At 45.6% G+C, this 26873-nt stretch overlaps 1 protein-coding gene across 1 annotated transcript in view; it reads left to right on the plus strand.

Annotated features, from left to right (window-relative positions):
- The window catches only part of Dscam (DS cell adhesion molecule), a 504817-nt gene that overhangs the window by 370077 nt on the left and 107867 nt on the right, over nt 1-26873 (plus strand). The window contains exons 15-18 of the mRNA XM_035443441.1: nt 3217-3384; nt 14093-14163; nt 23247-23487; nt 24977-25123. Coding sequence (XP_035299332.1) covers nt 3217-3384; nt 14093-14163; nt 23247-23487; nt 24977-25123 — 627 coding nt within the window. The remainder of the gene's footprint in view (nt 1-3216; nt 3385-14092; nt 14164-23246; nt 23488-24976; nt 25124-26873) is intronic.

Raw genomic sequence — 26873 nt, forward strand, 5'->3', positions numbered from 1 at the left:
ACCACAGGAATCACCTGGTGGGAGGTGAGCATAAGAGGACAGGTGCCTCCCTGCTTCACATATCTTCTCTAGTGTTCTGATTGTCCTTTTCTTTTGGTTCTCCCAGAGACTACATCTCCTCTACACAGACACTCGGGCCTCTGTGAGTCTCCCAATATCTGCTCCTGTGGGCTCTGCCCCCTACTGGACTATAGTTGTTACATCTGCTCCCTCTTCTCATTTGGGGAGGGGCATAGCCCTTTTTTCTTCTAGGCCTGCTCTGCTGGCCCTCTCCTCTCTTTCTGCCTGCAAGAGTGTGGAGAACTTCAGCACCTTGGTCAGCGCCTGGTAAACCTATAACATCAGCACCCTGTCAGTCATCAGCAAATAGGACTTGTTGTCCCTCAGGCAGATATTGTCCTCTAAGTCCCCTCCTTCTGCAGCTTCACCAGGACTGTTATCCCCAGTGGAGAAGGCAGGAAGATGTTTCCCAGCACCCCTGTGCCAATATCTGGGCTGTCGTCTTCCTTTTGAGCTCTCTCCTGATGTTCAAGCCTTTATGTTCTTCTCTAGGAGTTCCAGTTCCCCGTGTGCATTCCGATCATTGCCCTTTAACCATATCTCTGTAAGCCAAGTCCACTGTGTCCCTGTCATGCTCTGGGGTCGGGCATCTGACCTCCAAGCTGAATGTGTTCACAGAATATATAAGCTTTCCAGTCCTTTCTTGAACTAGTTGGAGTGGTGGAGTCAGCCATGGATATTGCATTCTCTGCTTTCTTCTTCCACCAGACACTTGGGGGCCTGGCACTTCACAGTAGAACACAGTCTGGCCCTGCAGTTCTCCCTGAGCTTTACCTTCTGCAAACATGTAGTATTCTCACAAATTTTTTGGCCTGAGTTGCCTTCTTTTATATCTGATACAACTGTTTGTGTATCATTCCTCCCATCCTGTAAGCCAAAACCTTGCAGGGACATTATTGTGGTGTAGCAGTCCTGAAGCAGGTGTCTGGTGCTGTCATCTCATAAAAGGTTTGGGAGGACATGTGAAGGTCAAGGGCTTTGGAAGAAGGAGCTTGAGCTTGAGGTAACACAGTTGAGGTCAAATTCCAACCAATTGTTATCACTGTCTGTGTGTAGACTGGGTCCCTAGATCTTCACACCGAAAACCAAATCCTTAGTTTGGCAGGTGCCTGAGGCGTCAATCAAATGAGACACCAATTCCAATAGCCCAGACAGTGAAGCATTTTATCACAAAGGTCTGTGGGCACAGTGTCCCCAAGCTGAGATTCAGCAAGCGTGAAAGCACAGGCATAAGGGGGTTGGTCCAGTGTGCCCACAGACCCAGGAGCCACAGGAATGGGGAGCCTGTGTTTATAAGGCACCCAGCCCAGTGCCCCGATGGAAGAGTGGAATGAAAGGTAAAATACAAACATAACCAGGGAGGATGTAGCCCAGTCCACACCAGCGTCCTTGGAGGTCACAAACTGGAAAGTGTGGCTGCAGACCCAAGTCTGAGTGTGCAACCTGAGTGGGGAATATTTGGGGACAGCTGCAGATCCAAGCAATAGAATTTCTGTGGGGACATCTTCTGGCCCAATGACTGGAGGGATTGTGTTTTCTGCAGGTAAATAGCAAATTTGAGATGGGAGAGTTCTTAGTCAACCTGGAAGGTTGTTTTGCCAGTAGACTGCCTACAGGAACTTAGGCTGGGCTAAAGGAACCTGTAGCTGGTACCTGCTGAGTACTTAGCTGGATGCATAGTTGCTCTCCCTACCATGGTCTTGGGGGTTAGAGAAAAAGAGGCAGTGATTGGATATTCATTTGCCTCTCCAGGCTCTCAGTCTCTTCCACATTCCATGTGTATGGCTGCAGTGAAAAAAAAAAAAAAAAGCTGTGTCTCAATTGATCCTTGCACTTCCAGAAACTTGCTTTTATCTTTATAGAACTTTCAACCATCCTAATACCTGCTTATCCCCTTGTTTCTTTGTATCTTGCAAGGCTAGTGGTTCCTCCCTGTATCAAAACAGCTTCTGCAGGAAACCTGGTTTCCCTCTATGTGTTAGGCTCACTGTTAGACCTATCATTTCATTGACACAAATGTCTTCCCCTCATTCATCCTCTATCAAATGCACTATTTAGTGTTTAGCCACATTTTCTCCATGCTAGTATCCTCCCTCCAGTCTTCCCAACTCAAAACATGCCTTCACTTTGCACTTTGATAGTGGTGATCTATTTCTATTATGTGTGATTCCCTAAAAAGAAAAAGTCCTTACAAGCAGACTGAAGCTATGCATTTGTGTTTCTTTAAGTTTTAGTTTACCTTGGCACCAGGCAGCCCCCTTAAGCTCATCACTAGTATGACAAAGGAGTTGACACTCCCAAAACTCCATGAAAACTCTCACGTGTGTTGAAGATCAGAGGACCGGGTAGAGGTGGATGGTATACATCCTCTCCATCTGTGCTCTCAGGGTGTCTTTTCTCCGATGACTACCTACCCTCAGTCCACTGCCCAACTCTTGACTAATCTCATTGTCTCCTTCTGCTCAGACTGTCACATATTCCATGATATCTCTTCACAACAAGGAGGTGCTGACATTCAAAGTAGTTGAGACCGAAAAAGGGATTCCTGCCACAAAAGATTTGGGATGAGATGAATTTTTAAAAACTTGAAACCCATCAAGGTGTTTGCTTCATGGGATTTATACTAAGGTTGAACTGGCTTGTGTGGAATGATCTTAGTTTTGTTACACTTGATTTGGGAAGAAAGGGTCACATATAGTGAAGAGTTTTGCTAAGCCTCTGTACCATTTAGAACTAGGGATCTGGAGGGGAGCAATATCTAATACATAGCTTGTCAAGTGCACTGAAGAATAAGCTCCTGAGTGTGGCTGAGGCTTCCAGGGAACCAGCTTCCACCACCACCACCACCCGTGTTTCACACCATGCTTTTCCCCAGGCATATGTTCTGTGTTTGCTCAAGCTCCCTCCCTGTACCAAGCTCACCTCAGCCCTTCACCCACTGGCATGGGTAATAGGTGTGTGACCCGTTATACCCTCTGGTCACCAGCTCTGACAAGAAGCTGGAATAATTGTATTGAGATTTCACTTTGGGGGTATTTTTTTCTCCCTTCCTTATTTATTTTCTTTTTTTTTAAAATCCTGTTGTGAACTTTCAAAGGCAGAGTAAAAAAAACTCACATCTCTATCTCTTCTTTTTTGAAAAACAAAACCCAAAAGACTCCTGGGATTCTGCTCAAAGAACCAAAGATGTTTCCCCTCAGCTGAACTCGGCCACCATCATTGACATCCACCCTTCCTCCACCTACAGCATCCGAATGTACGCCAAGAACAGGATTGGCAAGAGTGAGCCCAGCAATGAGATCACCATCACGGCGGATGAGGCAGGTAGGTGGCACTGGTTAGAACCTGCCACCCAGCAATCCACTCTTGTGTGTCTTACATGCTTAAATGTAGAATCAGGCCTTTCCCTACCACTGGTGAACTTCTTTGATGTGGGCTTCCCATGGCTCCACACCCGATAAAAATGCCCACAGCACCTTGCCCCAGCTTCGAGGTCATTCTTGCTATTTGTGTGGTCATGATTCTTAATATAGAAATGAGAAATGTGAAGCTAACAATGCTGAGGGAGTCAAGGAGTCATGTTGTTGTACAATCCCTTGGTTTTGATGCTCTGGACCCAGGTTGATGGAAGAAGGCTAAGTGTCTTCCCAAGACCCATGAGTGAATTCCAGTGTGAGAGAGAAGTGTGCTTGAGTCGGAAACTCCAAGAGTGTGTCTGTGGGCAAGTGGAGAGGCACATATTACTTGATAATTGACATAATTGTTTTATTGTTCTTCCACTGAAATGAATTATTTCTTACTAAATGTTGAAAACCTTAAAGATACATATAAGCATTTTGAAGCAGACAAAGCAACTTCTACCATCCTGTCATTTAGAGCTGACATAGGGCCATGTTGCCAGAACCTTCTAGGTCATTTTTGTGACCTCTTTCATCAATCATACATACATTTAACCATGCTCACCAATGTACAAACCCACATGTGTGCACACACAACCATATATGCCTACTCCAGCCTGCCAGGATGCAGTTAACTGGTTAACAGAAGACTGAAAATCTGGGCAGTGGATGCTGACTGTGAACATATCCCATGGAGGAGGGGAGGAAGTCAATGCCTTTGGGCTTCTGTTAGATGGAAGTAAGGAGCCAATGGCTGGCTTGTTTCTGGAAAGAGAGGAGTGTCTGGTACCCAAACCTACCTTTGCTTCTCCACTGTCAATCAAAGATTTTCATAAGCTTGATCCAAGATCAGACCATCATCCATCATCCATCATCTTCCAGTGACCATGACTCACCTAGAAGTTGATATCAACTTCCAGGCAGGTTGTTACTGACTCCCCACTACCCACTCTGTGTTCTGCACAGACATTGTTTTTGTATCTCTGAAATACTTTTCTATGATTCACAGTGGCATGCCCCAACACATATGTAACAAACCCCATGTGGTTAGACAGGTTGTTCAATTTCAGCTTTTCCCTAGTGTAAGCTCTGCAGTATCAAGCACCCTGCCATCTTTCATTTGCCACTTTTTCAAGATTACTTCCCCACACTAAATTTGAAGAAGTGTGAGGTTTATTTTTATTATTTTTATAATTTAATCCCAGTTTCCCCTCCCTCCCTTCCTACTTTCCCCACTTCCCCCTCCTCCCATCTGCTCCTCAGAGAAGGTAAGGCATCCCCTACGAAGTCTACTAAGTCTGTCCCATCATCTTGCTGAGGCAGGACTAAGGCACTTCTCCACTCCCACACCCCTGTGTCTAGGCTGGGCAAGATATCTCTCCATGTAGAATGGGCTCCACTAAGTCAGTTTGTGCATTAGTGTTAGATCTTGGACCCGCTGCCTCATACCATTGTCACCTATATCAAGGGAGAATCCAGTTTGATCTTATGCAGGTTCCCCATTTGTCAGTGATCTCTCACAAGCTCAGGTCAGCTGATTCTGTGGATTTCTCCATCATGGTCTTGACTCTTTTGTTCATATTATCGCTCCTCCCTCACTTTGATTATACTCCAGGAGCTTGGCCCACTGGTTAGTTGTGGATTTCTAACTGTGAGTTGTGAACTATCCCAGACACAGCATTGTAAGCCTTTCTTATGTGGTCAATATTGCTCTTAAGGAAATAAATTTAAGCATGTAGGCAGTACAGTACCTGTTTCTCCCATCTGAGTACTAACCAGGTCTTACCCTGCTTGGCTTCCAAGATCAAAAAAAACTGGGTGTATTCAGGGCCACAAACCAGGGCCTGTTTCTCAGTGCAGGAAGACATTCAATCATGAAAATGGTTTTTAAGGGTGGATGCCAGGACATCTTCGTGTTTGACCCTTGGACTCTGTCTTCATGTATTCTCACCTGTAAAATAGATGTACATCTGGTGCCTTCTCCTCCTTATGCAGACATACCTGACCACAGGAAAACCAAATTCCAAGCTCTGGAAGTACTTTGATCTTCTCAGAAATAACTGAAAACTGAATGTTGGCATATATTTCATCAAAAAAGAATCATATTAAAATGCTTACCTGCCCTGTCTCTAACTTCCTGAAGTTACAGAATACTGGCTATTCAAAGAATAAGTTACCCACATTCTTCAATCCAGCATGTAACTTTCAACTACATCCCCAGCGTCCTCCTGCCCATCACCCACTTTCCAGCACTATCTCCTGCAGCTGCTTCCCTGATGGCCATTATTAGCACTGCTGTTGTTGTAGGCTGTGTCCTTTCCTCTTCACCTCTGCAGCAGTCTCTGGTTGCCATGGCAGCATCTCTCCCTGCATCCAGGAGGCCAGGTGAACAGTTCTGGCTGCTAGTGTCTCTGCAGAAAGAAACAGAGTCTGTCCCCTTTGGTTCCCTGACTTGGCTCTTGGAAGTTACCTAGGTGCTGGCTTGGGCATCCCCACTTGGGATCTGATTTGACATTAAGATGAGCAAGGAAAAGAACAGACTAGCAGCTAGGCTTTGTCTTGCAGTAGGGTATGCCTGACTAGAATCAGAAAGTCATTTTCCATGTGTGACTCATGGGTAGCCATGCCACTGTGCTGGCCAAGGGTCCCTCCTTACAACTGACTGCAGTGGCTACAGATGCTGTAGCCACCTCTTGACAGTGGTGCTCAAAAGATATGTATTTGGGGAACTGTAGCCATCTGGGGAGACCTATCTGATGCTCTTCAAAAATAAAGAGATTATTTGTTAAGGCATGAACATTGCCTGAAAGCTATAGTGTTGTAGTGGCCAAGTGTTGGGCACCTAAGACCACTTATCACTTCACACCTGCAGAGGAGACATCTGTGAGGTGCTTGGCTCTGGGTACCTACCCCTTCAATCACTGTGAAGCTACAGGAAGTGACTCCCAGCCGCCCTACTCTGACCTCCCTTGAACTCTGCTGGGTATTTGGACTCCCTCCCCACTCTCCTCAACCTTCCAAACCTTGGCTATCCTTTTCTATGCTTCTCTTACGAGAGCCAGGTCAGAGATGCTTCCACCCCATGAAATAACTTATTCAGTCTCTGGGTGGACTTGGCATCCAAGTCTTACCATCTCAGAGCACAGATCTTGATGACAATAGCAAAGGATGCTTATTGTCACTTCTTCATAGACTCCAGTGTCCTGAGCTATGCTGTGACTCCCCCAACACTAGGGAGTATTTGCTATTTATATCTCAACCCTGTGTAATAGATTTCTCAGTGTGTGTGTGTGTGTGCTGAATAGTTATACTCTTCAGCATGAGATAGCAGTGCAGTTTGTGTGTGTGTGGTGAGAAAATACATGTAGTGTTAAACCCACACAGAACACTCTGAAGGGTGTTAGGGTCCCAGTGCTGATATGCCCCAGATTCACCCAATTCCCATGTCCAGTAAGAGATGAGGCCTTAAGAAGCCATGAGGTTGGTGTCATTATGAATCAAACTGATCCCTAATAACAGGTCAAGGAGAACTCCCCGCCCTTCCCCCACCATCATGTGAGGGTGCAGTGAAAAGGCACAGTCTACACTTTCACCAAAACACAATCTTCTGGCACCTTGGTATTAGCACCTCAGATTCTAGAAACCAGTATCGGTACAAATTAAAATGCTGGTGCTTAGGAGATACTTGGCTGAGTGTGTTCTTAAAGTAACTTGAGCAGACTGAAATGAGAGATTGAGACAGAAAAACAAAAACAAAAACAAAAAACAAAAAAACAAAACAAAACAAAACAGAGGCCAAGGGCAAAGCAAGAAGGCTGAGAGAACTAGAAGCAGGGTGGAATAAGACCCTCCCACCACAGCTCTGACTGCCACCACTGGAGCCTTCCTCCTACTCCCCTCCTGTGTTCCAGATCACGGCCTGCAGAGGGGTGTGGCCTCGGGAAGGTTCTGTTTAGGATCTTCGTAGTGTTCATGCTCTGAGTGAGGGGTCACTATTTAAAATCTGGGCACTTATCACCATCTATCCTCCCAGCTGCAGTTGGTCCTCTGTGCCTGGCAGCTTTCTGATGGACCTGTTGTTGACAACCGGTCCCTCCCTCCCTTGATTGAAGCATCAGCAACTTAGCCAAGGAAGCTAAATTCCACCCAGTAACCCAGTAACAAGAATAATATGATCTAAATATATTGTATTTGTGTATGAGATTGCCAAAAAATTTTATTAAGAAGAGGGAAACATAACAGAGATTGCATAGAACCAAATTATCACCCTGTATGGAAGAGTTTGAAGGCCTTGGGCTTTCATGTTTGCCCCATGGGAAATTGATTTAAGATCCCTGCAGTGTCCATCACAAAGATGCCTCAAGAAAGGATCGCTGTCATTTGCACAGCGCTCCTTCCTAATGTTGGAAATACCATTGCTTCTGAGCCTCAATTCTGGGTATTTTTATGTGAAAGTACCCACGTGAATAATCATACCACTTAAATGCACTTGACCTCAGAAAGCAAGTATGTAGCAAAGATTGCACCATTTAGCACACTCTTCTGGACTCCCCCGTGGTGCCCCCAAAAGGAGAAGTCAAGAGTGAGTAGAGACAATATCAGAGTTGACAAGATCAGCTCTTAATGGACCAGAAGTGCCTCTGACTTCCCGGGGCTCCACGATACCTATCAGACATGTCACTCCATGGCTGACTCTTGCCAGAGAGCCACTTCCTGTTAACAGCTGAACTCTGAAGGTTGTATGACACTGGGTGCCTATGACCGAGTGTAGGGTGGCTGATCCCTTCATCATCTTCGTTATGAATCTGCGTGGCAGTATAGAAGTTCAATTATGCTGAAACGCCTTGAATGTCACTGCATTTTCACCGACTAGCAGAAGATGGACAGTTTGGGTTACAGAGAGGCCACAACAAAGCACTGGCTTTCCAGCAGATCTGGCCTAAGTTAAGGGTCTTTGTGGGCCAGCTATACCCTGAACACGACAGAGCCTTTAACCATTTCTGAGTTGGTTTTTGTTTGTTTGTTTGTTACCATTCTTTTTGCCTTTAATTGGGGGAGAACCTTAGCAATTAATCCTAGAGAGATCATCAGTATTCCTACTGTTTCTTGTACATAAGGAACATCAACCTGACGCTAACTTGGGATGTTCTGAAGAAGTTCTACGGAATTCTTCTCTTTCTTCCTCTTTCTCCCTCCTTTCTTCCCTTTCCCAGCCAAGAAGGTAGAGATGACATTTGAGAGGAAGACTCATCAGGAAGGTTCTCTCTTCCTCTTTCTTCCTTCCTTTCTCCCTGTAGCTAGCTTCACAGTGATTGAAGGGGTAGGTACCCAGAGCCAAGCACCTCACAGATGTCTCCTCTGCAGAAAGAGGAAGTGTTCTTCCTCTTTCTCCCTGTTCAGTTTCTATTCTTTGCCTAAATATCATCTCAAAAGTCCTGTCCCAACCACCGTATTAGGGTTCTACTCACTGTTCACTCTTGCATGCCTGAGCACCCACACACACACACACACACACACACACACACACACACACACACACGCCCCGAGTACTCTCCTTAAAGTGGCTGCTCACCACCCGACACCCTGGAATCTTCTGGTTCAAGCTTGTGGATAACTTTCAGCCTCTCACATGCACAGAAACAATTGCCTGCATTTTCATTGCCTCATCTTAGGCCCCGGAATCAATGTTTGGCACATGACAGAACTGAATAAATAAATAGTTCTGATGAATGAGTTGTTAACCCATCAATAATTTTATATGAATTCTGACTTTGGGTTTTTACTGGGCAGTGTCTTGGCTACTTTCCCCACAAAAACAGCTTGTTCTCATACACACAGAGGGAGATCTGTATGTGAGAGCATGTAGTGGCCCCTGGGTCTTTTCATTTGATCCTAATCCACAGTGTATAAGTTTTCATTTGTACATATATTCCACTTTGGTGTGCTAGTCAGTTTCCTTTCTGTCACATATGCAGGCATGACTTTTATGTATCTATATAAAATCAAGGAGCCACAAAAGAGAAAAACAAACAAAAACAACAAAACATATGATACTTGCCTTTCTCAGGCTGGCTCAATACAGCTAGGAAGGTTGTCTCTGTTTGTGTCTGCTTTCCTACAAACAAAGCAACTTTGTTTCACTTTGTGGCTGAAAAAGTCCCATTGTCTCTATGAAGCACATTTTCTTTCTTCCCTCTCCATAAGACTGGAATATGCCACTTAGCTACTGAGAACAGTGCAGAACGGATACACTAGCCCTCACAACCAGGTAGCTGACTCTTAATAGATGCTCATTAGCTTTCCCAGCCAAGAAGGTAGAGATAGACATTTGGGAGGGAGACTCATCAGGAAGGTTCTCTCCAGTTCAATAAACCAACTCAGGACTCTGGCTATAGCTAGGATGTGGATACCAGGTAGAGAGAATGTTCTGAGAGCCTCAACACCTCACTGTTCTTTGAGACACAATGGGCTGTCAGAAGCAGGAGTCTCATTGGACAGGGAGCCCCCAGCTCAGGAGAAATACATGCAGATGAGCCAGTAGGTGGGGAATGGCTGGGAGAAGAGAGCTTGTCTAAGTCCTGTGTATTTGGCAGTTGACCTCTCCTTGATGTGTCTAGCCTAACAGAAAGGGGAAAAGTTGTCTTGTTGTGGACCTGGCAAAAATATTGGAAGCTGTAAACATTTTTTAATCCCTGATGTCTTACAGTTTGGCCAGTTTTTACTTCTGTAGATGCGCAAACATGATCGATTCTGGGAAATGATGCTAATTATCAGGCTTCACCTCTAGTCTCTGCCTGCCCTAGAGAAACTGCTGTGTATTCTAGTACAAAAAAGCACAAACAAAATAAACATCTCAGGGATGGAAAAAAATGGCTCAACAGTTAGAGTGCTCGCTGCTCTTGCAGAAGTGCAGTTTCCAACACCTATGTTGTGTGATTCACAACTGTCTGCAACTCCAGCTCTAAAGGATCTAACATCCTCTTCTAGACACCTGCACTCATGTGTATACACTCATACACATAAGCATTCAAACACCACACACACACACACACACACACACACACACACACACGTAAAACTAAACATTTTAAAACAAAACAACCAAAACTCCTTTGAATGTTACAACTTCAATTTTAGAGTGTGTAAACCAATTCTTAAGTTTAGCACAATCTTTTAAATTTAGCACAATAATCAGAATAACTTGTGAATTGCTCTCTCCATTTTAGTGTTAAGAATTCTCTCTGCCTTGACATCACCTCACAGAAGCTGCCTGCGATTGTGTAAGGGCCTTTAAAGCTCAGTAAAGTTTACATCGAAAAGTCCTTTTTAGGGCTGATGAGACAGCTCAAAGGTCTTGAGTTCAATTCCCAGCAACCACATGGTGGCTCACAACCATCTACAGTGGGATCTGATGCCCTCTTCTGATGTAAAAATGTACATGCAGATAGAGCACTCATATATAATTAAAATAAATGAATAAATCTTTTTATTATATATATATTTGAATTACAAACAGGTTGAATTACATGACAATCCCAGTTCCCTTCTCCCTCCCTTCCTCCCCTACCAACCCCCTTCTAAAATCCTACCTGTCATATGTCCTTTCTTCTAATCTACACCTGACTCAAAATTTCCACTTCCTCATGACCTCTGCATCCTTCCTTTTCTTCCCTTCTCACTCTCGTAGCTTCCTCCCCCCTCTTCCCATGTTCACAATTTGCTTGGGGGATGGTGACCCTTTCCCCTTCTCCAGGGGACAAAGTTGGTCTCTTTTAGGGTCTTCATCTTTTTTAAAATTCTTTTTATGACTAACATGGCTTTCTCATGATGTTGCAGAAACAGCAGTTAGTCCCCTCTGTAACTTTTAGAAAAAAAAAAAGGAGAATTCAAGAGAATAAGTAGAGACATTTGTTAGAGTTGACAAGGTCAGTCCAAAAGTTTTGCCAGAATAATATTGAGGAAGTCTAAAGAGATGATGGTTCAACAATTAAGAGCACATGTTGTTCTTGCAGAGGTCCCAAATTTAGCTCAGAGCATCAATGTCAGGTGACTCAAAGTCACCTCTGACTCCAACCTCTGTGGGCACCCCATTTATGTATACACACCCACAGACATGCACATAATTTAAAACAGTAAACATAAATATCTTTAAAAAAAAAAAGAATGATTCTGATAGAGGAGCCATATGCTTGCTTTTCTACAACTGTTGAGAAGAAATCTGTTCCACAGGTTTTTATCCGATCTGACATAGTTTCCCATGTGGAGTGTTTGATTTGCAGAAATCAGATGCAGAGCTCTGTCATTGAAGGTCCCAGTGGCTGGATGCTGGGAAGTAACTTTGACGCTAGGAGAACCTTTTTACCAGTGGATCAGAAAACCCAAGGGTATGCAGTGGCCCAGGTATGCAGCAGGAGGGGACTCTGTTTTCACATTTGCAAAATTCTCTTCCCCTGCCAGGAAGAGACTCCCTCCAGACTCGGCTCCTAAGAGACCCTGGGAGACTAAAGACATGAAAGACTTGGATCTAGGGTCTGGTTTGCACCCAGGTGGGAATAATACCTCTAGAGTCTCCCAGGCGAGGGCAGAATGAAGGCAGGGTTTAAATGAGTCCACCAGACCCAGGATAAATGATAAATAGGTATTTATTAGGGACGCACTTACACACATAAGAGTAAATGACCACCGTGGTCTTCCTGCTCCAGAAGATGCGGTCTCTGCCCTTCAACCCAAGAGAGCATAAGCCAGCCCCTCCTCTACCTTATAATGGGTCACATCTGCACCTCAGACCAAAGGGCATGGCCACCACTTCAAGTTCACTCACAAAGCAAGATGCCACTACAGCAGAATTTGATGGAGGGAAGTTAAAGTTCAAGGACAAAGGCTCGGAGCTGCTAGGGTCTGCGTGCTGTGATTCTGCTAAGGCACAGGACATGGGAAAGACATAAATGAACAGGAGACCATGACATAAAAAAGAGAGGGGCTCCACCCACCCCCATCCAGGGAGTGGTCAGTAACTAGGATAGATGGGAGCTTTGGAGAGCATTAGAGCCATGCCACTTTTAATTAATTAACATAATAGGAAGTAGGATAGCTTTTGAGGCCAAACTACAGCAGGGGGCCTGGTTAAGGGGGACCTGATGATGATAGAGAAAGCAGAGGGCAAGCTTGGTGGTAGATTTCACGGAAGGCGTGAACAAGACTGGGGATGAGGTGTGAGTTGGAAAATCAGGCCATGGGCTGAAGTCCCTCCTCTCTGCAGTACTTGGACTTGGAGGAGCCCCACTTGCCCTCAGATGCATAGCACTAAACTATAGTGAGCCCTGTTTTCTAGTCTTCATCACTTGGCGTTGCTGCCAGCATCCTTTCTCCCTCCCACAAGCCCTGCCCTGTGGAACTCCGCTGTGCTTTCTATCCCCCATTGCATGGCAGCTGTCTGCCTCCTTTCTTCTCATTGACGGGCAGCTCGAGATCCATCCCTTTCTTGTCTCCCCTTTGTGTTGTTTTATTAAACAGGGCTATACACAGCCATTTTCATGCCACTGTGTCCTTTTAGCCCACCTGCCCCACCCTCCTTTCCCCCTGCCCCTCCCATTCATCCCCTTTGTCTCTGAGACAGTTTTGTTTCTATTTTCATGTCATATATGCATGTCTTTCTGAGATAGAATACATTTGCTGAATGTGATCAACCCTAGTGGCTTCCACTCCCTCCTTGCTTTGTTCTCTGTATGGCTGAGTAGATTACCACTGTGTATCTAGACCACATTATCTTGATCCATCCCTCTGTTGATTGGCACCTAGGTTGGTTCCATACTGACCTATCATGAACAGTGATACGATAAACATGGATGGACAAATGTCTGTATGATGTAGTAACTTGGTGTCTGTTGGGTAAACACCCAGGACTGGGGTAGCTGGATCAAATGGTAGGATTGCTTTTAGTTTTGTAGGAATCCTTGAAACTGACTTGCACAGCCTCTGGACTTGTTGACACCCTTAGCAGTGGGTATAGGGCTCCCTCTGTCCCCACTTCTGCAGAGTCTCTGCCCACCCACATCCAGCCAGTGACACTTTACCCCTCCCTCACTGTCTCCACGTCTCCTAAAAACTGTAACCATGCAATTCACTTCTTCTTGGAGCTACTTTCCTCAATTTATCCTTACCCTGGGAGTCCCTGGGTCTGAGCTGCAGAGCACACTCCTTTCCATGGGCCATAGCAACCTCCTAAGCTCTTCCTGTGAGTCAGAAGCCTATAGTATATTCTTTACTTCTTGGATCCCAATATGCAGCCTTGCCTGTCATTTAGAGTCATCCCTCAGAATCCCTTCACACTTCATATAGGAAAGATGTTTAAAGATTGCATCTGAAGTGTACACACATAGACATTTCTTCTGGCATTATTCTGTAAACAATACAGAATCACAACTCTTGATTCGGCCTTTACATTTGGTATTCTGAGTCTCCTAAAAAACGTTTTAAAGTATACATAAGCAGGGCCATATGTTACATATAAATGTTATACCACTTTATGGGTGACTTGACTACTGTTGGTCTTTTTCTGCCTGTTTCCTAGCAATAGGGGAAAAAAATCTATGTCTGGTGTGTATAACCCGCCTGTGTGTTTTTGATCCCTACAGCTCCTGATGGCCCACCTCAGGAAGTTCACCTGGAGCCCACATCATCTCAGAGCATCAGGGTTACCTGGAAGGTAAACTGAGTCAACACGTGTGTCTCTGACACTTTCCCTGGTACATGAACCCCATTATTCTTGTCATGATGCCAGGATACTAACATTTTATAAAAAGTTTATTTTTCAAAATATTATTTATGGATATATGACTCGATATATACCCATATATAGACACGTGTGCGCACACACACAGAGAGACACACACACACACGCAATACAACCATAGTAGTTGCTTGATAAGGATTCATCCTGAGAAATACATCCTTGGGTGATTATGTCATTGTGAAATTAGCATAGAATGTATTTACACAAGCTGGCTGTGACACCTCTAATTACTCAAATCCTTGTAATGGTCATTATACATGCAGTTAGTTGCCTACCTCAACTGAAGCACTGCTCCATGGCATAGCCATGTTTGAATTCCTCGACAGTAAATTACATATCTCTAAAGAGTGAAGTTGCCCTGTCTAATTTATTTTATCCTTTGAATTTTATCAAGATCCTAGGATAGTCTTTGCAGACAGTGAGGTTGATACCCCTTAACTGAGTGTTATAATTTCATCGAAGCAGAAACCCTCTAAGTGCTTCTTAGGAGTGAAGAAAGCACCATGTAGTCCACAGTGCACAGTGCAGGGTGGAGAGAAACCTTACTCTGCATTAGCTAGCTGTGTCCTTGAAAAGGCACCTGGGTTCCTTGACCATGACATGAACTTTGGAAGCCGCTGTCTCCTGGGCGGTGCCACCCCAGAGTGTGGTTGTAAATACAGACTAGTTGCTGCTTAGCTTGGTTCGGGCTGCCATGAGGAGGAGGAGCAAGCCTGAGTCAGGGCAGGGACTGCCTTAAAGGTAAACTTTTTAGTAAAAGAGTTGGTGGTGTCTGCCTTCTGGGCACACTTGTCACAGACCAGTGCTTTGAGTTGCCACTGGCTCACAGACACTCAAGTCATGGCACTTACCTGTGGGTGAGATACGTTGGAAATTAGTCACCTCCATGGAGATGCTCTCAGCAATGACCACATGGGTTAAATGCTGTTTCATCTAAGGAGCTGTTATTGGATCCATGCCTGTATGAAGTTGTATCTACTGTTTCTGGTCTGTATTTGTCTCATAGCATGGCTTTCTGTTCTCCCACCTTTCCCCTGCCCCTCCACTCCCCTTTCTTTCCCTTCCCTTCCCTTTCTTTTCTCTTCCTTCTCCTATTGGTGCTCTCATAAGATGGTGAGTGTTTGTAGTAGAAGTAGGCTTCCGCCTGTGGGGGAGCACGCCACCTCAGGTTCTAACACAGGTTAATGCAGGAAGTCCCTGTGTGTCAGCTTTTTCAGCCCTGGCCAATGAGCTGTGCTTCCAGCAGGCAGCATGACAGACCATGTGGCTTGGGAGTGTGACTAAACTGCCCTCAGTCTTTGTGACCAGCCCACTCCTGTGCGCACCACACACAGTACAATAAAAGGCTCTCAGCATGCCCTAACCCTGTGCACATCCCAGCCATGCTACAAACAGAAAGCTGGCTTGTTCTGCCCTGAATAGAGGCTGTGAAGTTTCAGCCAATTGCTCCATATATCTCTTTGCATTTGGCTATGGGAAAGGGCCAGATATCCCTGTGGCCTTGAGAGGTTTTGGGGTCCTGTATGAAAGATATGTCTGTCGGTAGAACGTCTGCCTCTTGTAGCTAAAACTGGAAATTTCTGCGACCTTGAACTGTGTCCTAACGTTAAACACCATAGTGAAAGTTAGTGGATTGCAGTTAAATTTCTTCCTAGAGCCTAAGGGATGAAGGTGCTATGGGATGGCACAGCACACCTGGCTTTCCTAAACTACTAGCTTGGTGCTGTGCAGGTGTACAGCCCAGCCTGCAGGCATCGTTGCTGGGCTCTTGGGCAAATAGGCAGGTATACTGGTGATCAACCCTACCAAGTGAGTTATGGCTGCTGGAGACTCAGGCAAACTAGCTTATTGCTCTGCCTGATGATGTAAAAGAAGTTAAAGGGCATCACTGTTTCAGCAAGCTGTGGCCTGATCTAAAGGACATGTGAAGACAGTGCGTGCTATCAAACATACCTCTCCATGGTAGAAGACTTCAGAACATGCATTTTGTTTAAGGAGCCTACAGAGGAAGAAAAGGAGAGGAGTGAGAAGACGGGGACAGCATCAGCCAAAGGGGGAGCCCCTGTGTCAGGGAGTAGGCTTGGATATGTGTGGAATGGTGGGAACCCAAGATGAGGACTCACTCACCACCATGGGACAGCTGGTCAGGGCTGAAAGATGTGCCTGGTGTAGGTAAGGGAGGAAGAGGAGAGGGGGGCTCTTGGTTTTAAGTGGGAAAATAGCCATTTTAGACTTGACATCCCTAAAAGACAAAACATACTAATGCCTTTTCAATTACACTGGAGTTAGGTATTAAAATTTTAGGTCATGGGCTCATATGTAGACCTTCTGCTGAATCTCTGGCATCAAAATAAATTATTTACCTCTTCTTATTTAAATTATTCCTTTCACCAAAGAAAAGGGTCAGATTTGAAATTTTTCAGGTCTAGTCAAGGCCAACCTGAGGATATGTCCAATCCCATAGACACTTGAGGCCTCAAGTATCAGTCCCCACATCCCCGATCAGGCTAGGATCCCTTGCTGCCCAGCCATCCTCATCCCCCTGACCCCAGGCGTCCTCCTTCCCTGTCATTCACCTGAGTCATGGCACCTCTCCTGTCTGGATTCTCAAGGCTCCAGTTGCACATGGCACTAGGTGAAGACTGCCTATGGCATTCCCAACACACTCGCTGCATAGCCTGTCTCTGTGCGTCTCCTCTGTGGCTCTGGGGGCCCATTAGTCACAGTGTGCCTTTGTCATCGTATGGTGGGTGACTGAATAAGTGAGTGAAGAACGAACCAGTAAGGAACAGAGCCGACTAGTGAGAGAATGAATGAGTGCATGTGTTTATGAGTTGGTGGGTGAATATGTCAGTGTGTGAGCAAGTAAATGAACGAGGGAGTGAGTGAATGATGGGGCAGACAGTGGAGAGGCGACAGCCCCTGCTAGGTGGAGTGAAGGAGCCTCTAGACCATGTACCCTCGGCACAGAAGCCTCCAAGAAGCACCGTGGGGTTCAGAGGACACCACAGTGTTCAGGTGCAAACCTCAGGGAGGAACACGTGAAGGTGGAATGCAGGCTTTGGTGGAATACTGAGTACAAAGCATGCTGGGCATCTGAGCTGCCCTGCGCCCTTTCCACTGTAACTCACTGAATGGTGAAGGGTCACAAATCTGTGGTACATTTATAGGACACAACTGGATACAAGTACCAGCTGTGAGCCCTCAGGAGGGCACCCAAGAGCCAGTCCTGCCTTGCGGTGCCCATGTGAGGCAGGTGGATGTGCAGAAAGGGCTGAGCTGCTGCACATTCTGAGTCAGGCAGAACCACCAAGCAGTGGCTGGCAGAGGTTGGAGAAACAAGTTCGACTAAAGTAGAAATATGCCAGAGGGGAGAGAAAGGTTTGCCTGCAGAATACAGGTTTGTTTCTGATTCAAAATCAGAACAAGCATTAAACCTGACTGAATAGTGACACTTATTACATAGAATACTTCAAAATAATTCTTAGGGTTTTTTTTTTCCTGAAAATTCTGTCTTAATCTATTTCCTGAGGCATCTTTCTTTTTCTGTCTCTGAGAACAAGAGTCTCAACTTGTAGCCTATAAAGCCCAGGCTGATCTAGACCTTGTCATCCTCCTGCCCCAGTCCCCTGAGTGCTGGGATTAGGGGGTGTATGTATATGTGTGTGCGTACATGTGCATGCATGCATATGTGTGTATGCGTGCCTCCCAAATGCACACTTTTCTTTGCTTGCTGAAGTCCTAGCATGCAGAGAGCAGTTGTAAGCTGATGGCTCAAAATGAAACCTCAAGGAGGAATCTACCATGGTCCCCTCCTCTGGATCAGACACGTGGCTGAGAATGCGTTTTAATGAACAGAATTCTCACTTGGGATTCCAAATGGTTTCCATGAGGGTCTCAGCAGATTCCTGTAATCAGAACAATGGTTCCCACCAAGCCCATCCACCCACCCCCAGGGACCTGTGCCATGAGGCAGTGTCACCACATCTCAGGGTGACCCTTCATACAAGGGGGACAGCTCCACCCATCATTTAAAAACAAACTGTGTCCAACCTGTTTCCCTTCAATAAGATGAGAGAGAGAGAGAGAGAGGGAGGGAGAGAGAGAGAGAGAGAAGAAACTGGATTCAAAGCCTTGCTCATCCCTATTGAGGAGGATTGATTTGATTTTTCTGGACCCTCAAGGTGGACCAGGAAGTGCAGGCTCTGTGAGGGCTCTCTCCTCAGAAGGAAGGAAATTAGTATTCCTTAAAGAAAGTTGTGAATCCCAAGCCATCATTCAGCTTTATGTTTTAAAAAGGTCCATATACCCATCTTTTTTCATGAAAACCTTTGTACTCCACAGAAAGACCTGGGTCACACATTCACATTGCAGATACAGTGTGTATTTAAACCTGGCACATCCCTTCAGGAACTGGCTCTCACGTAAGCTCCCTTTGGAATGTGCTGTATGCCTCCCTCCACTCTCCCCTCCACCATCATCAGGCGAGTCAGTTTAGGGAAGCCAGTAGATAAGACAGCCTCAAGGACTCCAGTCCTCTCCCCAAGAGTGAGACCAGCACCCCTGGCTCTTGGGAAACCTTCCAGCATAAGCAGGTGCCCAGCTTCAATACAAAATAGCAAGGACGTTTTATACTTATATGATAGATTTGCCATCATAAAATAAGTGCCATGCTTATTTGTCCTGCCAGTAACTACCCAGTCTCAGGTTGGAAGGTGTATTTGAATAAAAACAAGAGAAATCAAGTAGCCAATCATCATTCACTTTGAGAAAGAAGGGCAGCGGGGAAGGAAGGAGCATCCTGCTACTTGAGCAGCCCCACACTTAAGCAGCATCGCGCAGCTCTGTACCTGAACATTCTGCTACATTTCTGAGAGGGAAAACAGAGTGGCTTATCTGACATAGTTTTGAGGTTCTTTTCCTGTCCCTTACCTTGTGTGAATGCCTAAAATCCCTCTAATTTAGTCAAGGGCTTCCTATTACCCAAGTACAGGTAGGGTGGGAGGCAGAGGTAGTTAGCCCTGTGAGTCCTCACTGGGGTGTGGCAGGCACTGAGCCCAACCTGACACCAGAGACCCCCTGCTGCAGGCAGGAGGCCTTTGTATGCTTGGAAGTCCCACCTTTGAGTGGGGGATAAAAAGAGAATGCCTGGGGCTAGAGGGTGAACCAGCATTTAACAGCCTGCTGCTCTCTCTCTCAGGGACCTGAGCTCCCTTCTGGACACCCAACCTTGGCTGTGTCCTATTGTCATCCCAAACACCAGGATCCCCAGAGATACCTCACTGCAGACTCATGCTGGGCTCATGTATCCTGGGTGGCCTGTGTTTTCTCCCTAGGGTACAGCTGTGTGCTACTGCACACTACTGTTGGGTCATCTCTAGGCTCTTTGTTGATGGTTTGAATACGAATAGCCTCCTTAGGCTTATATATTTGAATGCTTAGTCACCAGAGGGTGGCACAGTTTGAGAAGGATTAGGAAGTGTGGCCTTGCTGGAGGAAGTGTGTCACTGTGGGTGGGCTTTGGGGTTTCAAAAGCCCATGCAAGGAGCAGTCCTGGGCAGGAGAGGAGCATATATGTGAGCTACCCTGTCCTCAGGAGGCCTGGCTGTCAGGTTAAACCCTCTTGCTTGAGAAGCACCGCGTGGTAGACGGCTCCTCGCTGAAGTGAGACTGGGGAGTGGAATGGAAGAGAATACTCTTGGTGTAGCAGATGTGTCTCAGATGGACTCTGCAGGAGAGCTGAGATGATGTTGAGATGACCGTGGTGGCATTGGACGAGGCATGGAGGTTTGGGTAGTTAGTGCTGCTAACTGTGTACGTGACGCTTCAGAGGCAGGGTGGCAGTGGTGCTGTTCCCTGGAGCCTGGACCACAATGAAACAACCATCTACCCCAGGACGTGGCAGCACCCCAGCTTTCTCAGGTCCCCCAAAGATGGTCAATGCCCCTCTCCCAGATCAGCAGGAAGCAGTCTCCAGAACTCAGTGCCCTCCTTCTCTAACCTGCCATGCCTAACCTTTCACCTTTTTAATAATAAACAAAGGTGGGAAGTGTTAGGATTCAGGCATTGTGCCCCCGTCACCTGATGCAGAATTATAGACTATGTGCAAACGATACAGGAGGGAATACCTCAACTTAGTTAAGAAAATGAACCAGATCAAATACACACAGGCTTACATGGGGCACTCACCTTGGACTCCTATAATAAAACAATGTAAAGTAATGATCCTAGGCAATATTTTGCAGAAGCATAAAGTGAGGGAAATATCCTTTATTCCAAAATATGGACAGAAATGTACATCTTCCAAAAAGATGTAATTTTAAGTAAATTTTCATTTTCATTTTTTCTTTGAATATTCCACATGTGTGTACAACATATCTTGATCTTATCCACTCCTCTCATCCTCGTCCTAGCTCCCCCAGGACCCCCATTACATCTCCCTCTCAACGTCACGTCTTTCTGGTATAACTTTTAACCTACTGCACTCAGTGCTGCCCACATGCACATGGGTGTGGGGATACTCACTGGGGGTATGGAGAACCCACCAGTGGCCACAATCCTAAGGAAAAGTGATTCTGTCTTCCCCAGGAGCCATCAACAGCTCCTCAGCTAAAAGGGTTCTCTGAAGTCCCGTCTGTGTTGCAATTTTTAACTGTCTCGAGCTTGTGCAACAATGTTGCTTTCATTTTAAACACAGTCTTACAAATGAGCAGAGCACAGCGCTTGCTTGTCTCCCAAGGTAACTAGATACAGTGCTTTCCAACCACAAAGACAGAGACCATGGTCCCATCTGACTCTCTTGAGGCTTGAGGCGTTAAGGCTCAACAAGATGCTCCCATGGCTGCTTCTAGGATTCTAAGCCAGTTGCTGTAGACAAGTTTCTTGGAGGCATTGGCTCCACTGTATACCTGCCTGCATAGACTTCATGCTGTGATTCGGACTGGCTTTCTCTCGAAGCCTTGCAGGGAGCCATCTGAAAAATTAGAAGGCATTTTTAATGGATATGAATATAATTTGCAAAAATTATCATCTATACTTGAGCCACTTATCTGATAATTACAAAAGAAGCTACATGAAATAGAATAAATCTCTTTGTTAGTAAAATTGGCTTGCATAATATAATGATTTTTACAGGAAAATTAATTGTATTAACTAGCTAGAGGTTATACCTGCAAGTTGGCAGGTGTGGTGTAGCGATTTTGTTGGGCTCTGATTCTAAAACTATATATATATATATTATATATATATATATATATATATAATATCTTTAGGTATTCTGTAAGACAAAAGACCACCAATGTTAAGATGAAAGGAAAGCATGATGTCCTACATCAGGGTCTTACCCCAGCGCTCACTGAAATAGTAAATGCCCAGCATGGCTGGTTTCCAGCTGTGAGTTCATACACCCATGTGCACACAGCCTGACAGACAGGACAGCCACTGCATCCCACAGAAACCACACAGGGAGAGATTTGCTGTAAGAAGGACCTATAAGCATAATGGGCCCCATAAAGAACTGATAACACAGCATTTGTGCATTATTTAAGAGTTTAAAATATTACAAATAAATGAATGGAACTGTTCTCTGTGAGGCATACTGTGTCCTGGAGCAGCCCGGGGCACCTGTTCCTCTGGAGGAGAGCATGTCAGGCTACACAGTATCTGCTGAGCTCATCCAGGCCAACTCCCTACCCAGCACCTTTTGGTTCTCTTGTTACCTGACTTTCAGAGACTTGTTCTGCCCTGGAACTCCACCCACGCCCTCTCATCATGCTTCTCTTCTGTGGCCTGCAGGCACCCTACCCCTACCACTTCCCACCAGCTTCTCCCACACATCCCCAACTCTACTTGCTGAACCTAGGCCACCCTTACAAGCCCACCTGACTTCTGTATCCATGAACCATTTCTCACAGATGTCACTTGTCACTTCCTTCTGGACTTGACCTGGCAGTCAGGCACTTAGCCTGTCACCACCCTCCAAAGCTCTTGTCTTTACTTCCCATCTCCTTCAGCACTCTTAGTTCTTTTGAGCTTCAGAAAGGTTTACACAACCTGAGAGGTCTGGATCCATAGTTTGTAATTAACTTATAGAAGATAAATTGAAAGGAGACAATAGATAGATGATGATAGAGAGATAGACAGATGGTAGATCTATTATGATAGAAAGCAGATGATAGATGGAAGATAGATGATGGAAGATGATGGATGACAGATTTAAAAATGATGATAATGGCGATGATAGAGAGATGATAGATGATAGATAGATGTTAGATAGATGTTAGGAAGATATTAGATAGGCCACTAGGTGATGAGCTAGAAGGTCTACCTCACAGTGAGATAGCTGGTATGTGTTCCAACACTACAAATGCAGAATGTATTCCCACCAGTGAGTCAAGTTCACCACAGCATTCTGACCTGGGGGCTTGGAGCACAGATGCCACAGTTTCAGATGTATTCTCCTGCCACTTAAATGTGGCTGACATCCTAGGAAAGTGAGGGTCACAGTATAAGCATTGCAGAGGGTGAAGAGGTCGGGTCCCAGATGCCATGCACACAGGTGAAGGAGGAGTGGCCAGGAAAGAAACACTCCAATATGCATGGCTTCCATTACACAACCCCTATGCCCATCAACTACAACCTGACAATATTAAGTAGAAAATTACAGAAATAAGCGATTTATAGGTTTGAATGACCCTTATGACAATGTAGTGACCTAATTCTATTATATATCTACCACTGGTTACAGTTGTTGATGTCCTGCAGTGCCTGACTTAGGAATTAACACTTATCTCAGGCTTACAGGGATCAACATAAAGGAAAAGCAGACATGCAGTCAGGTGCTAGCTTAGGTTCCAGCCATGCGAGAGCTGTGCGGAGTTTGTGGCCGCCACGCTTGCCCTTCCTGTTGTCTAGCTTTATCTTTTCCCAAGTTGTTTTGCATGTGATGATTCTCCTGCCTCGGTTTCCCTGAGTATATTCTTCTCTTTCCTGCTTAGGCTCCCAAGAAACATTTACAAAACGGGATCATACGTGGCTACCAAATAGGTTACCGGGAGTACAGCACGGGAGGCAACTTCCAATTCAACATTATTAGCATCGACACCACCGGGGACAGCGAGGTGTACACCCTGGACAACCTGAACAAGTTCACCCAGTATGGCCTGGTGGTGCAGGCCTGCAACCGCGCTGGCACGGGACCCTCTTCTCAGGAGATAATCACCACCACCCTGGAGGACGGTAGGTCTGGGCATGCGCAGTCTGTGGCAGACCGTCCTCTCTCTGCCCTGCAGCCTGACTCCCTGTTGCTGGGTCTAAGTGCCTAACCCACCACATCAATTCACTCCTGCCCTGGATGGGTCTTCACTCAAAAGCCCAAATGCATTCCTGAGTCTTCCTCTTTGACTTTTGACCACAAAAGTGGGCTTTGTATTAGCAAAACCAAAGTTGTCCCCATCTAGAGAGCAGAAATATAATATTACAAGTCTTTCCCCCAAACCAGTGTCAAGAAGCCTTTGGGATTTTTTTTTTTTTTTTGCTGTATAGTATTCTAATTTTATTGCTACCTCTCTCTCTCTCTCTTCTCTGATGGCTGCTTCTCTGCTCTCTTCTGCTTCTCCTCTCTCTCAGTATTCTAATTTTATTGCTACCTCTCCTCTCTCTCTCTGTCTCTGATGGCTGCTTTCTGTTTTCAAGCATTCTGTGGCCGAAGAAAACCCACTGAAAAGGTCCCAGGCTCTCTGGAGCAGATCCCATAGTGATCGTGCGCCCCCTAGTGACCAACATGAATTCATAACACTTCCTCTAAATCCAGAGAAACAGCCCAACAGTGCCTGATGAACCCTCCTATCCAAAGGGCTCTCTGCACATGGTAGCTTGGGCACACTGCCATTTAAAGAACTCTTGGTACAGTGAGCCATTTGATTGTAGACCAGAGAAAGCATGGAGAGAAGGCTTAGCTAGTTAGAATATGGAAGACCAGAATGTTTTCTAGCTACACACTCTGCAGGAGGGATTATTTCTGCTTTTCCATTTGTACTTTGATGACTTGGTTTCAGCTAACACTTGGCACTCTCTCCTCGAGCCAACATTTAAAGTTGTCATAGAGTCAATATCTAAAATAGTGTATAAGCTGGTGGACACCATTAATCCCAGCAGCTGAGAGACAGAAGCAAGCTGACCTCTGTGAGTTTGAGCCTAGCCTGGACTGACTACAGAGCAAGTTCCAGGCCAGCCACAGCTGCATGGAGAGACCCTGTTAATCAATGAGTAAATACTACTAATTTCATTTTCTCTCTTGCTTCTAATAAAACCTTATGCTCCTGAAAAGGAGGCTTGGGGATTGAGGTAGGGTGGCTGTGTGATTGTATTTCTTCTCTCCCACATTTCCCAGTAGCCTCCTAATCCAGTGCTGTGTGTGCTAAATGTCAGTGAAAGCCATAGTTTGCCAGGGTGGCTGTGGGAGTGCAAAGCAGGCAAGTGGTACAGTCGATAGGCCTTGAAGTGTACTCAATTCAAGTCCAGGGTGAATTCCTGAAAGTGGGAAAGAGGAGCTGTGTAGCCTCAAGACCCTCAGCTGAGTGGTGACATTCCTGTTGGGAACGGTGCTGCTTTCCCTTTCCTTGCACAAATGAGTACATCCCCCTTGGTTTTGCATGTTAGAATAAGTTAGCTGCTTTGTTAATAGACCCACCTGCTGCTATGATAGGTTCTGATCATTTCATTGCAGTGCCCAGTTACCCTCCTGAAAACGTCCAAGCCATAGCAACATCGCCAGAGAGCATATCAATCTCCTGGTCCACACTGTCCAAGGAGGCCTTGAATGGGATTCTCCAGGGTTTCAGGGTCATCTACTGGGCCAACCTCATGGACGGAGGTAAGAGGCCTCAGCGGGGATGGTGAGCATGTTTCCATGGGGTGCCTCACACCCCTGCAAACCCCCTTCCTAGGTTGAAATTGGGTTGTGGGGGGATCCTCTTTTCCAAGGAACACGCCTGACACTTGAGCCTATATGGCTTTAAAATGGCAGCTTGAAGCAAACTAAAAAAATAGCAGTTGGGAAAATTAGACATTTCAGTATTTTCTAAATTGTGAGTGTCTATGTCAAAACTGAAGGCATCTTCAACCATAAATCTCTATTTGGAATGTTATACATAACATGTACCCTTAAACATCACTCCTTTATTATCCAAATAGATCTACTATAGTCCCTATAGTAAAAGTATGTGAGAGCTCCGGGAAAAATGCCACAACACCCAAGAAGCATGTAATTGTCCCCATGAGGAGCCATTAAACCCAAAACCCCAGTTTAGACAGTGCACACATCTTTCCTGGATGCTCCCATGCCTTGGCCCCTGTACCTGTCATGCCTCCATCTTCCTGCTTCCCTTCTTCCTGTCCCTCACTTCCTGTCCCCTCTCTCTCCACCCCTCACTTTGCACCTCCTCCCTTCCTGCCTCTCACTTCCTATCCCCTTGTATCCTGCCTTCTTTCTTCCTGCCTCTCCTCTGCCTGGATATAGACTCCATTTCTTGCCTTCCTCTGAGTTGGGTAAAAAGCTCAGATACTAGAGTCTATAGTTCCTCTGCTCAGGACCACTGGGTCTGTTCCTCTCAGCAGGTCCCATCCCCAAACAATAAGGGACATACTGAGCCTCACAGCTGCAGATGGCTCCACTGTTGCCATCGGATTAAGAAGTGAAGGCACAATAGCAAATGCTACCTTCTGCTGAGTCACTGCCAGTGTGTGACCCTCAACTGTGCCTATTCTAAGAGATGTGTTTCCAGAACTGACTGCCAGGCCTGGTTCCTTTTGGAGTGGAGTCTCACACTTCCCACACTACCCTGCATGGAGACACAGCCTAGAGAGACTAACATATCAAATCCACAGCAGAACAAATTAATTGAACATCTCTTAGGCTGAGCTTGTGAAATGAGAGAGAGTAGGGCTTTCTCAAGAGACTCTGGACTGATGAACAGGGGCTGGACACTAATGCACGTGGACCAAGCCAGCAGAGGCTACCCACAAAAACAAAAGAGTTGACAACTACAGTCTTCACACAAATCAAGCTTTAGAAATCATAGCATTGTTACAAGATTTCCCACCCAGTTCTGCAGCTGCTTTTCAGCCCTGAATAAATACACAGATGCTTTATTAGTTATAAAACTGTTGGTCATTGGCCAGGGCTTATTGGCTAGCTCTGTCTTAATTTTTAACCCATTTCTGGTAATCTAAGTATTTCCATGTGGTCTTATCTTACCAGAGAACTCCTCATGTGTCCTCTCTTCCCGGGCTCACATGGTGGCTCTGTCTGCCTACACTTCCCAGAATTCTTCTCCTCTGGTAGCCCCACCTATCCTTCGTGCCTGGCCACTAGCCACACAGTATTTTATTCATCAACACTATAGTTACTACACAACACATATGTCATAACCCAGCACACAACATACACTTTTCACAGGCATTACATGGACACTATACACATGCTGTTCACATAAACCACATGTCATAATCTCAAAGCAGGTGGCTGCTGACATCTGACCCTCTGTGTGGGATGCTGATGGACAATGTGCTGCAATGACCCAGACAGCCAAAGCTACTGGATAACACATTCATCTAACCCCAAT

The sequence above is a fragment of the Cricetulus griseus genome, chromosome 4 (genome assembly GCF_003668045.3).
Source record: "Cricetulus griseus strain 17A/GY chromosome 4, alternate assembly CriGri-PICRH-1.0, whole genome shotgun sequence".
NCBI classification, from domain to species: Eukaryota; Metazoa; Chordata; class Mammalia; order Rodentia; family Cricetidae; genus Cricetulus; species Cricetulus griseus.